Source organism: Perognathus longimembris, chromosome 16 (genome assembly GCF_023159225.1).
Source record: "Perognathus longimembris pacificus isolate PPM17 chromosome 16, ASM2315922v1, whole genome shotgun sequence".
NCBI lineage: Eukaryota > Metazoa > Chordata > Mammalia > Rodentia > Heteromyidae > Perognathus > Perognathus longimembris.
The window spans coordinates 56,100,584-56,117,589 of NC_063176.1; the positions used below are offsets into that span (position 1 = coordinate 56,100,584).

At 48.1% G+C, this 17,006-nt stretch overlaps 1 protein-coding gene across 1 annotated transcript; it reads left to right on the forward strand.

Annotated features, from left to right (window-relative positions):
• Positions 1-10,488: 10,488 nt before the first annotated feature.
• LOC125364550 lies at positions 10,489-12,885 on the forward strand. The gene is made up of 2 exons (XM_048364143.1): positions 10,489-10,614; positions 11,296-12,885. Exon 2 carries the CDS (start codon positions 11,341-11,343, stop codon positions 12,883-12,885), a length of 1,545 nt encoding a protein of 514 aa, XP_048220100.1. The 5' UTR covers positions 10,489-10,614; positions 11,296-11,340.
• Positions 12,886-17,006: the final 4,121 nt, after the last annotated feature.

Below are 17,006 nucleotides of genomic sequence, written 5' to 3' on the forward strand. Positions count from 1 at the left end.
GGTCGGAGCGTGGGGTCGGGGCGGCGGCCCGGGGGAGGCGCGGAGGGGCCCCCGGGCCGGGCTCCCTCCCTAACGATCTGCTTCTGCCTGGCCGCTCGCCGGGCCCCAGACCCCGGGCTCCGCGAGCCCCGCCGGGCGCCTCGCCCGCCCGGCACACTCGGGCCTTCTGTGTGCCACGCCGCCCCGTGGGGCGTCCACAATGCCGCCTTGTTCCCCCCGCCTGCTCCCGGGGCCCACGACGGGGGGAGGCGGTGCCAGCCAGGGGGAGGCTGCGCGGGGCCAGTGTCTAGAAACACCCGGGCCGAGGGTGGCCCCCGCGGCGCCTCTGCGGGCAGCCGCCTAGACTGAGAGTTGACTTGTCCAGGGTGGAAGGCCGCTGCCCAGCTGGGGAGGGAGGGAGGGAGAGGGAGAGAGGAGAGAGAGGAGAGAGAGGGAGGGAGGGAGGGAGGGAGGGAGGGAGAGGAGAGAGAGACAGAGACAGAGAGAGATGGGGAGAGACAGAGAGAGACAGAGAGAGAGAGATGGACAGAGAGAGGGGGAGAGAGACAGAGAGAAACAGAGAAAGACAGAGGGAGAGAGACAGAGAGAGATGGGGAGAGACAGAGAGAGACAGAGAGAGAGAGGGAGAGAGAAAGAGAGGGAGAGAGGAGAGAGAGGGAGGGAGGGAGGGAGGGAGAGGGAGAGAGAGACAGAGAGAGATGGAGAGAGAGAGGGAGAGAGAGGGAGAGAGAAAGAGAGGGAGAGAGGGAGAGGGAGAGAAGGAGAGAGAACGAGAGCGAGCGAGAGGCCTGCCACTGAGCTCCGGTCACCGAGTCCTCGGGGCGCAGGGCCTCGGCACAGGCCGCGCGTCCCACCCCCGTGGCGGCCTCCTCCTCCCGGGCTGAGCCGAGCTTTTCCCACTTCTTGTTTCAGCAGTGGTCGGAGGCTGAGGACTGCTCTGTCTCCCTCCCACCCCACCCCCCGTTTGGATTTCCCCACGGGTACACCTGAGCCCTTTGTCTCACCTTTACACTGAAATGCTCAGGGGTCCTGGAGGACGAGCCCGCTCAGCCGCGCCCCAGAGCCCCCCAGCACCTGCCTCCCACACTGCCAGCCACTCGAGACCTGCTGACGGCTCCATCACCCCATCAAGATCCACGATCGGGCCTGGGAATGTGGCCTCGTGGCAAGAGCGCTCGCCTCCTATACAGGAAGCCCTGGGTTTGATTCCTCAGCACCACATATATAGAAAAAGCCAGAAGTGGCGCTGTGGCTCAAGTGGCAGAGTGCTAGCCTTGAGCAAAAAGAAGCCAGGGACAGTGCTCAGGCCCTGAGCCCAAGACCCAGGACTGGCAACAACAACCAAAACAAAAACAAGCAAACAATCAACCTGTGCATTCGAGAAGCAATAATTCGAGAAGCAGTAATTCAGCAGATTCATTCATTAATGAGATCAGGAGGCACAGGCAGAAAACATTTTCTCTCTGGCAGGAACCTTGCATACGACATTTTTGTTCATTTGATCTTTCCTATTCACTCTTAATCCCTTCTTGGACAGAAGCAGGGCAGGTTGCTGTAACCCACAGCTGGTCCCAGGTCTGGCCGCGCGCGCGCACACACACACACACACACACACACACAGCACATTAATGCTGATTGAATAACTACGCCAAGGCCATTTCCATGATCTCAGGACCTTTGTACCGGCTGCTTCATAAGCCTGGATTCTGCGTCTGCACACCCTATATGAACATTGCAGCTTTCCTGCCTCAGTGACCACAGCCCTTCCCTGGATAAGCTGTCTGTAAGGTCCACCCCAGGAGGTCTCCACGCAGATGCCCCCCCCCCACCTGTTTAAGTCTCCGCCCGGTACCTGAGTTACCTTCCCCTTCTCTGAGGTGAGGTCCAATCCACCTGGGTCAGATCTCCCACCTTTTCTTATATAACCTGGCTCCACATGTTCCCCGCTCTCTTTCCTTTTCTCTCTCTTTCTCTCTCGCTCGCTCTTTTCTCTCTCTTTCCCATCTTCCTTCCCCTCTGGCTCACCACGCCTCCATCTTGTGTGGGCTGGCAGTTTGCTTCCCCCCATGTGGTGGGCTTCCTTTAGCGGGAACCTCACACTGTCCTGGCTGCCTTGTCCACAGCTGCTCTCTCTCCAGCACCCGCTCGGCTCCTTTCCGGACCTCCTCGGCAGAGGTACCAACTGTGCACCTGCTTCCGTTTCAGCGTGCCTGCCTCCCTCGGTGTCCTCTGTCCCCCGCACAGCGCTGGCCCCGGTACCCGGATGAGCACATTGTCCGCTACAGGCAGAGGAGGCAGTTATTAGATAATACTCGATTACATTAGATATTAGACAATATTAGATAACATTAATATGCGCATGCACAAAGCCAGTTGTTCAGGCTCTAATGTCATTGGAAAACTGTCTAATAAATGCCAGTGAGAAAGTTTTCCATCCAGTCAGCATGGATGTGCTCAGACCCCTGGGGAATGCCACCGAAGCGCCGTGGGTAACCGGGACATTGAAAGCAACTTGAATGTTCATAGAACTCCACAATTCACAGGCTGTCGTCTTTAGGGTCTGGTGGGAAGAAGATACAGTGAGATATTTTTCTATGAAAGTGTAACTTCATTGAGTGTGTGTGAGAGAGAGAGAGATAGAGAGAGAGAGAGAGAGAGGAGAGAGGAGAAGGAATAAATAAAAATGGATTCTTCCAGCCTGGCGCTGGTGGCTCACGCCTGTCATCCTAGCTACTCAGGAGGCTGAGATCTGAGGATTGCGGTTCAAAGCCAGCCCTGGCAGGAAAATCCAGAGACTATCTCCAATGAACCACCAGAAAACCAGAAGTGGTGCTCTGGCTCAAGTGGTAGAGCACTAGCTACCGAGGTGGTAGAATTAAAACATGTTTTGTTGTGTTCCTCTGTATGTTTTTTTTTTAAGCCACCTACCTGTATTTTTGTTGTTTTTGTTTTTGGATCTGTCATGGGGCTTGAACTCTGGGCCTGGGCGCTGTCCCTGAGCTCTTCAGCTCAAGGCTAGAGCTCTATCGCTTGAGCCACAGCGCCACTTCCGGTTTTCTGATGGTTAATTGGAGATAAGAGTCTTCCGGACTTTCCTGCCTGGGCTGGCTTTGAACCCCGATCCTCAGATCTCAGCCTCCTGAGCAGCTAGGGTGACAGGCGTGAGCCACTGGTGCCCAGCTTCGTGTATTGTTTCTGTAGTGTAAAAAACTTTAAGAAAAACTATAGAATGACTTCAGGGCAAATGTAAACAACCTTCCTCTCCCCACCCCCCAACAAAAACAACAACAAACACGCTGAGCAAGTGACTCTAAGAGCCGGAGCAGCCTCGGGGCTGGCTGCAGGGCCCCGGAGTCGCCCTCTGCCCACGGCGTAGGCCAGCTCATGCATGCGCCCAGGCCAGCTCCCGTGAGGAAGAAGCAAGCAGTCCACAGCAGCTGCTCCAAAAGCCACCCGCCTGCCCTCCCAGAGGCTTTGGTTCTGTTTTGGTGTCAGTCTTGGGGCTCGAACTCAGGGCCTGGGCTCTGTCCCTGAGCCACGTGGGCCACAGCTCTGCTTCTGGCTTTCTTGGTAGTTAGTTGGAGATAAAGAGCTTTGTAGACTTTCCTGCCCAGGCTGTCCCTGAACCTCAATCCTCACATCTCAGCCTCTGGAATAGCTGGGCTGACAGGTGTGAGCCACTGACACACCAGGGCCCAGAGGGCTGTTGTTGTTTTTGTTCTCAGCCTGCTTTGGGCCTGGGATTGACCTTTATCTGGCTCACCGGCTGTCAGCTGGCTGGGTCCGCAGCTCCAAAGCCACGTCTGCTTCGGGCAGATAGCAAAACACAGATAAGTCTGCAGAAAGGAATCGCCTTCCCTACTGAGGGAGCCCTCCCCCCCTCCCTCCCTCCACACTTGGCTTTGAGTGGTTTAAGATGGAGGATCGAGCTCCCTTGCTCTGCCCCCGGATTACCACAGGGTCTGACCCGAGGTGGGGCTGGCACCGAAGGCACCGGTCGCCATGCTGGGGAAATAGAGTTGCCCTGGCCCTGGCGTTGTGCAAGGCCAGGCTGAGCCTTAGCACACTGGATGGGGCGGGGGGGTCGAAGGTCAGGGAGAGGGCGCTAATGAGGCGCCCGGCAGCTCCCAGCCGGACCCTGGCAAAGTTGGGATGGGGCTGGGTGGCGGTGGCTCATGCCTGCAATCCTACCTGCCCGGGGGGGCTGACATCTGTGGGTCAGGGTTCAAGCCAGGCGGTGCAGGACCGCCCCGGGGACTCTCATCTCCAGTTAGCCACCAGAATCCGCCAGAAGTCCAACTGTGGCCACAGTGGTGGAGTGCCAGCCTTGAGTGGGAAAGCTAAGGCAGAGCATTAGTCCCAATACGGGCACGCGCGTGTGCACACACACACACACACACACCTCGAGTGGCCTATCCCTGTCTTCCGGTCTCTCTTGCGCTCAGTCACTTGGGCTTCGGTGTGACAGGGGCTCTATTAGGATTTTGTAACTCAAGGCTGGCCTTGATCTCTCAGTCTTCCTGTTCCCCCCTTGGTGAGGTCGGGATCTGCGCATGTCACTTACCAAGCAAGGCTCCCCAGACTCAGGGCTCTGAAAGACACAAGTGGAACATGGAAGGTTCCCCAGACAGGAAAGGAAGCCCGCCACAGGATTCCGGGGAAAGGAGTTTGGGGGGGGCGGGGGGGGAGCAAACTGCCAGCCCACTCAAGATGGAGGAGAAAGAGAGAAAAAGAATGAGCGTGGGCCCGTGTTGAGCTGGATTATGTAGGAAAAGGTGGGAGAGCTGGCCAGGTGGATGGGATCTGACCTCAGAGGAGGAGGAGGTAGCCGCCTCCAGGTGTGCCAGTTACCTGGGTAACTCAGGTACTGGGCGCAGACTTAAATAGGTGGGGGGCATCTGCATGGAGCCCTCCTGGGGGTGGACCTTATAGAAAACAGTTGTGAAACTGCTCGTGCACTATATTTAAACTCCAGTACATAAAGAGGCACAACAGTAAATATATTTAAAAGCAGGGAAAAGCTCAGTGCACAGTTTTCAATGAGAATGGTTAAGAAACTGAATGAAAATTGCTACAATTCTGTGTAGGATATAATTTTGAAAAAAAAATAGCTATAAATAAAGACTGGAAGGAAATAGACCAGCTTGACAGTGGTCGCCTTGAAGTAGCGGTAGAATGAGTCACTAATGAGTCACTGTCCTCCCTGCCCCTGTAGCTCTTTTTCTTTATTGCAATGAGGTTTCACAACTTACTTTCATGTGCGCGTGCACACACACAGACGCGTGCGCGCATGTACAAGCACTGATAATGGGGCTTGAACTCAGGGCCTTGTGCTCTTGTTTGTCTTTTTCACTCAAGGCTGGCGCTCTACCACTTGAACCAGAGCTCTGCTTCCAGCTTTGTGCTGCTTAACTGCAGATAAGAGAGTTTCACAGACTTTTCTGCCCAGGGTGAATTCAGACCAGCATTTTCAGACCTCAGCCTCCTGAATAGCTTGGATTACAAGCGTGAACCATCGGAACCTGGCCCTTTACAATTTTTAAATAAATAATTTTAAAAATAATTTTTATCTGTTTTCATCTTGCTTTATTTTAGACAGTACCTTTGTATTGGCAATGGTTGGCCTGAAATACAAATAAACATTAGAAAATCATGCAAAAAAATATTTGTCTTGGGGCCAGCCTAGCATGCATGAAGCCCTGGGTTCAATTCCTCAGCAGAAAAACAGAAAAAGCCGGAAGTTGCACTGTGGCTCAAGAGGTAGAGTGCTAGCCTTGAGCAAAAAAGAAGCCAGGGACAGTGCTCAGGCCCAGACTCTAAGCCTCAGGACTGGCAAAAAGTAAAAATAAAAAACTTTTGTTTTCATGGTAGGGCGTGTGTGTGTGTGTCCTCAAAAGCACAATACACAAAAGAAAATTATAAATTTAATTTTTAACTTTTTAAAAACAAGAACATTTGTAAATTTTTAAAAATATATATTTATTGTAAAGGTGATGGACAGGGTGTTACAGTCACATACGTAAGGTACTGAGTGCATATCTTTTGGACACTGTGACCGCCCCCCCTCATTTTCTCCCATTTACCCTCCCCAATCATATCCCCCCCAATTTGTAAAATTCATTTCCAACATAGTCTAATGAGTATCATTGTTGCATTAGTTCATCCTTTGTCCTCCTGTTTCTGTGGTTCCCTTTCCCTTCCAAAGATCAGATAAACTATGTACAGACAAAGGGCACAGAAAACTAAAACAGAAAAAAAAAAAAAAACACAACAGAAATAATGGCAAACAGAACATTTAAGAACCTCTTGTTTCCAATTCTTGGAGTTCATTTTGTTTTTGTTCTTGTTTGTTGTTGCTGTTGCTGAGTTGTTGTTTTTTGTCCAGTCCTGGGGCTTGGACTCAGGGCCTGAGCACTGTCCCTGGCTTCTTTTTGCTCAAGGGTAGCACTCAGCCTCTTGAGCCACAGCGCCGTTTCCGGCTTTTTCTGTGTATGTGGTACTGAGGAATGGAACCCAGGGCTTCATGCATGCTAGGGAAGCGCTCCACTGCTAAGCTACATTCCCAGCTCTTGGAGTTCATTTTGGTACGCTTCATTAGATATGTATGGTCCTATGCACGTTGCGATTGGGCTATTGTGATCCCCTGCTAAGAATATCATAAACACGTTCCAGTTATTACAAATGAGGGAAACCATGCAACCTACGCTTCCTTTGCCTGGCTTGCTTTGGTTAATATAATTTTTTCCAGGTCTTTCCATTTCCTTAGGAATGGGGCAATGTCATTCTTTCTGATGGAGGTGTAGAACTCCCTAGAACATCCATTCATCTACTGAGGGGCATCTGGGTTGGTTTCATATCTTAGCAATGGTAAACAATGCTGCAAATCAGGCTCATTTCAGTCCACTATTTTCAGACCTCAGCCTCCTGAATAGGATTACAAGCGCATATCACTGGAATCCGGCCCTTTACAATTATTTTTCACTCTAATTGGTTTTTTAAAAAAAATTTAAATAATTAAAATTTAAATAAGATTTAAAAAATGATTTTGTTGTCATTCAGGTATTGTGCAGAGGGGCCGCCATTTCCCAAGTCAGGTGATGAGTCCATTTCTTTTTGTGGACGACAGCACCCCTTCCTTTACTTTCTCCAAGTCCTTTTCCACAGTGTCTATTGAAGAGCAGGGTTGCATTTGTTCCCTCTTCCTCCCTCCCTTTCTGAGCCTCCCCTTCGACTCCCTCTAGAACAAAATCCAAAGTAAAGTCCACCGCAACCACCAATCACCACAACAAAAAACACATTTCCATTTCCTGGAGTTCCTTTCAATAAATAGTGTGAAGCCGTTCAGAGAAGTCACACTGTTGGGTTCCTAAGTGTTTCCTCTTTCAGTCAGACTGTGTGTGTCAATGCCCCTTTCTCTGAGCTTGGCTTACCTCACTTAGTATGATTTGTTCTAGGTCCATCCACTTCCCTGCAAATGACATAATCTTATTCTTTCTAATGGATGAGTAAAATCCCGTTGTGTATAGTGCCATGTTTTATGGATCCACTGCTGTATTGTAGGGCATTCTGTCTGTTTTCATAACTTAGCTAGTGGGAATGGTGTGGCAAGGAACAGGGATGTGGCAGTGTCTTAACCATATCCTGACTTGTCATGCTCTGGGTAGATCCACGAGCAGTATGGCTGGGTCATAGGGAAGACCTATGCTTAGTTTTTTGAGGAATCTCCAGACTGCCTTCCAGAGTGGTGCTTCTAGTTTACATTCCCACCAGCAGTGCGCTAGGCCTTGCTCTTCCCCACAACCCCACCAGTGCTGGTTGCTGTTTGAATTCTTGTTGTTGGCCAATCTAGCTAACTGAGGTGAGAAGGAAGCTCAAAGTTGTGCATTTCTTTTATGGCCATTTCCTCACATTTATTGATCATCCTGACTTCTTCTGAGATGTCTCTCTTAAGCTCCTGTGCCCACTTATTGATTGGTCTGTGTATTTTTGGGAGGTGTTAGTTTGTGAGCTCCTTATATATTTTGTTATTTATTTATTTATTTTTTCAGTTGTAAGACTTGAACTCCAGACCTGGGTACTGTCCCTGAACTCTTTAGCTCAAGGCTAGAGCTCTACCTCTTGGAGATACAGCTCCACTTCCAGTTTTTAGGTGATTAATTGCAGACAAGAGTTTCAGGAGGCGAGGCACTGGTGGCTGCCACCTGTAATCCTAGCTACTCAGAGGGCTGAGATCTGAGGACTGCTGTTAGAAGCCAGCCTGGGCAGGAATGACTGTGAGACTTTATCTAGAAAACACAAGTGGCACTGTGGCTCAAAATGCTAGAGCACTAGCCTTGAGAGAAAGAGCCCAGGGACAATGCCCAGGCCCTGAGTTCAAGCCCTATGACTGACCAAAAAAAAAATTCTCTTAGACTTTCCTACCTGGGCTGACTTTGAACCATGATCCTCAGATCCCAGCCTCCTGAGAACCAGCAGTGCCTAGATCCTTTTATACGTTGGATATTAGGTCTTTGTCAGATGTATTTCTCTTCAAGATTTTCTCCCAGTCTGTTCTCTTTTTCTAGTTTAGTAACTATGTCCTTTGCTATGCAGAAGCCTTTTATTTTGATGTAATCTCATTTGTCAAGTCTCTCTCCTATTTGCTGTGCTCCCAGGACTCTTTTCAAAAAGTTCCTACCTCTGCCTGTACGTTCTGATATTTCCCCGACTCCATCTTGTGGTAGTTTCCGTGTGACACCTGACGTTGCGGTCTTGCATCAACACTGAGTTGATCTTGGTGCACGGTCACATGAGGGATCTAGTTTGAGTTTTCTACACATGGATATCCAGTGTTCGCCACGCCAATTGTCAAAGAGGCTGTCTTTGTATATCTTTGGATCCCTTGTCAAATTTCAAATAACTGTAGGCACACGGCTTTATTTCTGGGTCTTCTAGGCTGTTCCATCGGTCTTCAGGCCTGTACCAGTGCTCTTCAAGGACCAAGCTGTTTGTCATTACAGGATGCATTGCTTTTCTTTTGCCTAGAATTGCTTAGGCTAGTCCATGTCTCCTGTTGTTCCGTATGAATTTTTGGGCTGTTTTCTCCACCTTAGTGAAGAATGCCATTGGGATTTTGATGGGGAGCTGTTAAATTTGTAGATTTTCACAATATTAATTCCACCTATCCAGGAACGTGAGAGGTGTGGGAACTTGTCAATGCGTAGCCATGAGGTCTGCCAAAGAGAACTGAAATGCCATCCTCTGACACGCAGAAGGCTGACAGTGGCCTGAGAAACACCTATTGCCTTTAGCATTACAAAGGCCACAGATTCCCCCCAGCTTCCAAACTTCCCCAGACCTTGGAGCCCATTCCAATGGTGTTTGTTTGCTGCTCACCTTCATCTCCTGTTTTCAGGAGATCACCAATCCTAGGATTGTTTCCCCCACTCTGGTGTCGGTAACTTCAAAGAGACTGCGACCTTGCCTTCTGCAGTACTCCCCTATTTGATGCTTCATAAAAGCCCTGTTCAGGGGACCCACTGGATCTGTTGCTGGCGTGAGGCAGCAGGTCCCCTCCTACCCTGAAACCACTTCCACGGTCTGGTCTCCACCGTTGCATTGCTCAGGGCTGCAGTGGGAGCAGGCGCTCATGGCGGGCGGCGGTTTGCACCGTCTGGGGACCCTGCGTGGGACTGGAAGGGCAGTGGCAAGGACAAGGGGCAGCAAACAACTGGGACCAAAGAATTCCAGAGCTCAGCCATGGGGCGCCAAAGAGTTAATGATCCCAGGGAGCTCGCGCGAGGACACGCTTCAGGACCCCAGGGTAACCAGTGGGGTTAGCTCAAAGCAAAAAGGCCAGGGATCTTGAGCCCACGGTGTCTAATGCTGACCAAGTCAGGGGTGAAAGTAAAGAAAAAAAAAGATAGCATATAGAAAAATAGGGCCGTCTGCTACCTCTTCAGGAGATGCTCCAAGGGAGATTGTACGATCATTTCATGCGGCTCAAGGCCTGGGGGGAAAATCCCCCCCCGAAGCTCAGTCTTCACGCAATGTGATTATAATGGTGCTGGAGTGCCAGCAGGCTCCTCAGCCAGCAGACTATGGGCCTGTGCGGGAGGCTTCCAGCCAGCCAGAGAATGTGGCTAGCTCCAAGTCCAGGGGCAAGGAGCAACAAGGATGGGGCTACAAGCTCTGAGTCTTGCCACAAAGAGCCGAAAGATGGAACCAAGAGCTCTGGATCTTGTGACAAAGAGCTAGAGGGTGTGACTGAAACCCCTGGGTCTTGGGGCAAAACTGAGGAAAGTGTGACGAAAGGCCTGAGATCTGGTAACAAGGGGCGTGAGGAGTGAGAAGCCTGGGAGTGGGGAAGAGGAGTCTTCTGGCTCCTCCGGGGTGAGGCAGACAGACGGACTCCGTCCCCCGGTGCCCTCCTGTGCCGCCATCTTCCCGGACAGCCAGACTCCGTCCCCCGGTGCCCTCCTGTGCCGCCATCTTCCCGGCCCGTAGCTCAACAGCAAGGGGAATTGGAAGCTCACAGTAAAGTGCTTTTGGGGGAGCCCATTAAATTACAACCACTTCAGCAAGAGGAGCTGCAACTTCTACAACAACATATTCAAAATATCCAGTATCAAAAAGGTAAGGTCTTTTTACTTCTAATATATACACATTAGAATTTGCCAAAAAAGAAAAAAAAATGTTAAAAGCTCTCCTATTTCAAATTTTACTGACAGGAATAAAAAGGGGAAGAGCTTTTCCAGTAATAATTAACTCCCCTTATCTATCTACACGGCAAAAAGAGGTACTTAGAGTAATTCATCTACTCAGGGGTGAACCTACTTCTTTTAATCTCATTCCCAATTGCCTGGTCCTTTGTCCCAGGCCGATACATTTATTGATCATAAGTGTGTTCCAGCTACTATTAAAAGGGACAATGCTCATGGCTATACTACCACTAAATTATAATTTTTCTAAACAAATGGCAAATTAGTCATAGTATAGGAATCCCTCACAATCCACAAGGACAAGCTACTGTGGAATGCAACAATTTTACAATCAAATTAAGTAAACAAAAAAGGGGAATAGGTGTGGGTCATTGGACCCCCCCCCCCAAAGAACAAATAGCAATGGCATTATTTACCCTTCATTTTGAAGATTTAAATTTCCCATCTAATACTTCAGCAGCAGATAAGCATCGGAAGGACCTGGAAAAGTCCCAGTCCTCGTGCCAACCGATCTGGCGGAAGGATGACACTGATAACAACTGGAAACCCGGAACCGTCAAAGTATGGGGCCATGATTATGCTTGTGTGTTCACAGGTTCTGCAGACATCTGGCTACCAGCCTGGAAACTGAAACCCAGAGATGAAGAGGAAAGCGCCCGACACCACGGTGCTGCTGGAAGAGTCCTTCAAGAAAATGAGGATAACTGGAGGCCAAGAGAGAACAGTGAGAACCAGATCTGCAACCCTGCCCACCCGGGGACAGATGAAGACGCTTTCTCAAGAAGCTGAGGGATGCTTAAAGGACAACGGACAGGAGACTAATGTGATGTCTTTGTTTGTAATGATGATGGCACTTCTTCACTCTACGAGTGCCTCTTGCTCTGTCCAAGCCTCTGTCTGGGGGGTTCCTATGTTGGGTGAGCCACTGTACTTAAATTGTACTGTGATATGTAACAACTCAGAAGCGGGATCTGTCCACTGGTATAAAGATGGAGTTGAAATATTTAGTCAGGGTGAGCTTGGGGGAGCCTGGACTAACATCTCAGACCAGTCTGAGAGAGATAATGTCCAGTTTGGTATAGTTAAACTCATGGCTTCTTCCAGTGATGAAGGGATATATAATTGTTCCAAAATACAGAAAGGCTCCCCACAAGACAATGTTCTTATAGGAAAAAATGTCACCGTGCAGTTGGCCCCTGATTCAGAACTTACCAGTTCTCCTAACTTATGGCTTCAGTTGGCCGTTGATACCATGAAAAAGAACTCTTTCTGTATCAAGGAAGGCACTTCTGTGCAAAATATCCTAACACAGAATCTGGTGGGACTTGCCGTCAGTCTAGATGGATACGGAAATATAACCCAGGATGAGATTAGTCAGCAAGAAGACGAGATCTTAGAAAATGAATTGACATTGGACCTTGAGTTCATATTCCATCACGAGTGTTTATGTTTTGACTGTGAACATCATGACCTCAGTAACTGCCCGTCTGTAACTAGACTCAGTTTACCCAGAGGAAAAAGACTTGGCACTGGCTGGTCTTTCTTTTGTGATGGAAAGGCATACCGGGCTCTAAAGAAAAATTATTCAGGACTCTGTTATGTTGGGAGGATGGTGCCTCTCTTACTTAGCAAATTGACTCATCAGAATAAGGGCCATCGTAAGCGGCGTGATCTTCCCCCAGATTGTGATGACAACCTTGTGTTGCTAAATCCTGCTGACATGGCCGTCGCTGCAGCTTTTGTTCTGCCTGTCCCTGGACTTGTAGTGGGCATCCAAAAAGAAGTCAGCAAGCTAGCTTGTGTTTTCAACAAGGTGACCAATCTCACGGCTGTCATTTTGGAAGAAATAAATCAGGAAATGAAGGAGCTGCGAACAGGAGTTCTGCAAAACCGAGCCGCCATAGATTACCTGTTGTTAAAAAACCACTTGGGGTGTGAACAGTTTGAAGGAATGTGCTGCTTCGATATTACTGATAATTCTCAAAAGATTCAGAGCCAGCTAGAGCAGCTCAAAAGAGAAATGGCTAAGATGAAGACCAGTGATGACTGGGGTTTTCCTAATTGGTTCTCCTGGCTTTGGCCCTTTATGAGTCCGATACTTGCCATAATGGGGGTCATTCTGCTGGCTCCTCTCCTGCTCCAGTGTATGTCCTCCAGCATCCAGCGCTTGCTAGCTAAAAGCTAAAACCATACTGTCGCAAATAATAATAAAAAAAAGGGAGGGGGGGGAATTGTGGGAGGCCATAAACGAGGAGCCTAAAGATTGCCAGAGAGAATCAGAATGCCACCCTCTGACACGCAGAAGGCTGACAGTGGCCTGGGAAAGATCTATTGCCCTTAGCATCACAAAGGCCACAGACTCTCCCCTAGCTCCCCAACTTCCCCAGACCTTGGAGACAGGCAGGAGCCCATCCCAATGGTGTTTGTTTGCTGCTCACCTTCACTTCCTGTTTTCAGGACGTCACCAATCCTAGGATTGTTTTCCCCCACTCTGGTGTCGGTAACTTCAAAGAGACTGAGACCTTGCTTTCGGCCACCTCGCTTTCTGCCCGTATTCCCCTATTTGATGATTAATAAAAGCCTCTGGATCTGTTGCTGGAGTGGCGCAGCAGGTCCCCTGGTACCTTGAAACCAGTTCCACGGTCTGGTCTCCATCATTGCTTTGTTCCTGGCCATGGTGGGACACGGTGTCTGCGGCGGTTTGCAACAAGAGCCCGTCCCATGTCTTGATGTCATCTTTGATTTCTTCAGGCTTCTATAGTTTTCACTATGGAGATCTTGTGCTTTATTGATTAGGTTTATTACTAAATTTTAGGGGGATGTTGCAAATGGAGTTGTTTGCCTGATTTCCTTCTCTGCTTATACAGTGTTGGTACACAGAAAGGCTACTGGTTTTTCCCTCCCTTCCTTCCTTCTTTCCTTCCTTCCTTCCTTCCTTCCTTCCTTCCTTCCTTCCTTCCTTCCTTCCTTCCTTCCTTCCTTCCTCCCTCCCTCCCTCCCTCCCTCCCTCCCTCCCTCCCTCTTTCTCTCTCTCTGTCTCTTTCTCTCTCTCTCTCTCTCTTTCTTTTTTTTGCCAGTCCTGGGGCTTGGACTCAGGGCCTGAGCACTGTCCCTGGCTTCTTTTTTGCTCAAGGCTAGCACTCTACCACTTGAGCCACTTCTGGACTTTTTGTATATATGTGGTGCCAGGGCTTCATGTATATGAGGTGAGCACTCTTGCCACTAGGCTATATTCCCAGCACTCTTTCTTTCCCCCACCTTTTTTTTTTTTTTTTTGGTCAGGGGGCTTGAACTCAGGGCTTAGGCACTGTCCCTGAGCTCTTTTGGCTCAAGGCTAGCACTCTACCAGTTTGAGTCATAGCACCACTTCCAATTTCCTGTACTTAATTGGAGATAAGAGTCTCATGGACTTTCCTTCCAGACTGTTTTTGAATCACAATCCTCAGATCTCAAGGTCCTGAGTAACTAGGACTCCATGTGAGCCACCAGTAAGGGTGCTGATCTTTGTGGGTTAATTTTGTATCCTGCTACTTTGCCAACGTTATTAATTGGCTCAAGGAGCTTGGGGATAGAGTCTTTTGATTCCTTTAAATACAGGATCATGTTACCTGCAAATAGGAATCCATATTTTCCCTATATGAAGCCCTTTTATGTCTTTCCCTTGCATTATTGCTCTGGCTAGGAGTTCCAGAATTACACTGAGGAGGACTGGAGAAAATGGACATCCTTTCCTTGTTCCTGATTTTAGAGGAAATGGTTGTTTGTTTGTTTTGTTTCTTGCCTGTCCTGGGGCTTGAACTCAGGGCCTGAGCACTGTCCCTGAGCTCCTTTTTGCTCAAGGCTAGCACTCTGCTACTTGAGCCACAGCGCCACTTCCAGCTTTTTCTGTTTATGTGGTGCTGAGGAATTGAACCCAGGGCTTCATGTATATGAGGTGAGCACTTTACCACTAGGCCATATTCCCAGGCCTGGTTTTCAGTTTTTTAATATGGCATTGTATTGGCTGTTGTAGTTTATCACAGTCGGCTGTTGGGCTGCCTTTATTATGGGGAGGGGGGGATATATTCTTTTTTTTTTTTTTTGGCCAGTCCTGGGCCTTGGACTCAGGGCCTGAGCACTGTTCCTGGCTTCCTTTTGCTCAAGGCTAGCACTCTGCCACTTGAGCCACAGCGCCACTTCTGGCCATTTTCTGTGTATGTGGTGCTGGGGAATCGAACCCAGGGCCTCATGTATACGAGGCAAGCTCTCTTGCCACTAGGCCATATCCCCAGCCCCGATATATTCTTTTTATTTCTAGTTTCTTCAGATTTTTTTTTTTTTTTGGCCAATCCAGGGGTCTGAACTCAGGGCCTGAGCCCTGTCCCTGGCTTATTTTTACTCAAGGCTAGCACTCTGCCACTTGAGCCACAGTGCCCACTTCCAGTAATGCTGAGGAAGCGAACCCAGTGCTTCATACGTGCTAGGCAAGCACTCTACCACTAGGCCACATTCCTAGCAATAAGTGTCTAATTCATTGATTTCTGCTCTAATCTTTACTATCTCTTTCCATTTAGAAAGGGTTTGCTGTTGTTGTTCCTTCTTCGCTAGCACCTTTAGTTGCATCATGAAGTTATTCAGTTGGGCTGTTTTCGTTTTCTTTGGGATGAATGTAATGCTGGCTTCATAAAATATACACCCTTACAGCTATGAGCTTCCTTCCCAACACTACTTTTGCTTTAACCCAGAGGTTCCCTTATGATGCATTGAATTGTAGAAATTTTATGATTTCTTCCTTTATTTCTTCACCTGTTATTTAACTGTGTTTTTCAAGTCTCCGTGTGTTTTTGAGTGTTCTCTGTAATATTTATTGCTGTCCAGATCTAGGTTAATTCCACTGTAGTCAGATAGGATGCAAGATGTTATCTCAGTCCTTTTGTATTTGCTCAGGCTTGTGGAGTGTTCTAGGAGATGATCAGTTTGGGGCAAGGTTCTATGGGCTGTTGAGAAGAATGTGAATTGTGTGGTTGTTGGGTGATATACTCTGCAGCTGTCTGTTAAGTACACTTGGGTTATAGCATCATTTAATTCAGAGGCTTCTTTGCTGGCCCTTTGTTTGGGTGCCTTGTCCTTTGGTGAGAGTAGAGTGTTGAAGTCTCCCACTATTGTTGTGTTGGGGTCTATCATGTTCTGTACATCTGAGAGTGTTTGTTTAATGTATTTAGGGGCTCCATTGTTTGGTGCCTATCTATTAACCATTGTGATTTCCTCTTCATTGACTGTTCCCTTAATTACCATATAATGTCCTTCTTATTGATTTTAACCAGAGGTTGTTTTTAATCAGATAATAGTATGTCTACTGCCTTCTTGCAGGATGCGTGAAAGACCTTTTTCCATCCCTTCACTAGAAATTTGTCTTCATCTTTGACCAGGATATGTATTTCTTGGCAACAAATGATTGGATCCTGTTTTTTGATCAATCTGCTGTTCTACATCTATGATAAACCCCAACACAATAAAGACATCTTGGATTGGAGAATTTAGCCTGTTGATCTTTAAAGTTACTATGAAGAATTATATCACACTTCCTGCCATTGTGTTGTTTACATGCATCTTGCTTCTTGTGTTTACTAGTATCCTCTTCTTGTGTTTACTAGTCTTGTAGTGATTTTTACTCAATGCCATGTTTTCTTGACTTTGAATGCCTTCTTCAATTGAGAATGATAGCTTTGCTGGGTTCATTAGTTTAGGTTGGCAATTATTGTTCAGAGCTTGAATTATGCCACTCCAGGTCTCTTTGCCTTTAGAGGTTTTTTTTTTTTTTTTAATATTTCCTTTCTTATATGTACTTTAATTAAGTGCTTGTATAGTCCTTTGCTTATGTAGATGTTTTTCTTTTGCCAGTCCTGGGGCTTGAACTCAGGGCCTGCGCACTGTCCCTGGCTTCATTTTTTCTCAAGGCTAGCACTCTACCATTTGAGCCACAGCACTGCTTCTGGCTATTTCTATATATGGGAATCGAACTCAGGGCTTCATGTATACGAGGTAAACACTCTACCACTAGGCCATATTCCCAGCCCCTGCCTTCAGAGTTTGTGTGGCGATATCTGTTTTTATTTTACTCTTCTTTTTGTAATAAATTTCCATCTTTGAATTTTCTGCCTTTAAAATTAATTCCTTGTTTTTTAAGTCCAGTGTTTTTACTATGATGTGACTACAAGCATTTCTTCTCCAATTCTGTGTGCTAGGAGTTCTATAGGACTCTGTCAGATGGTGATCTTCTCTCTCTTGAGGCAGGGGGCATTTTCTGTTGCTTTGTTAAATAAGTGT

Coding starts and splice junctions, on each gene's coding strand:
- LOC125364550 (XM_048364143.1), top strand. CDS start 11,341: ATGAAGAGGAAAGCGCCCGACACCACGGTGCTGCTGGAAGAGTCCTTC.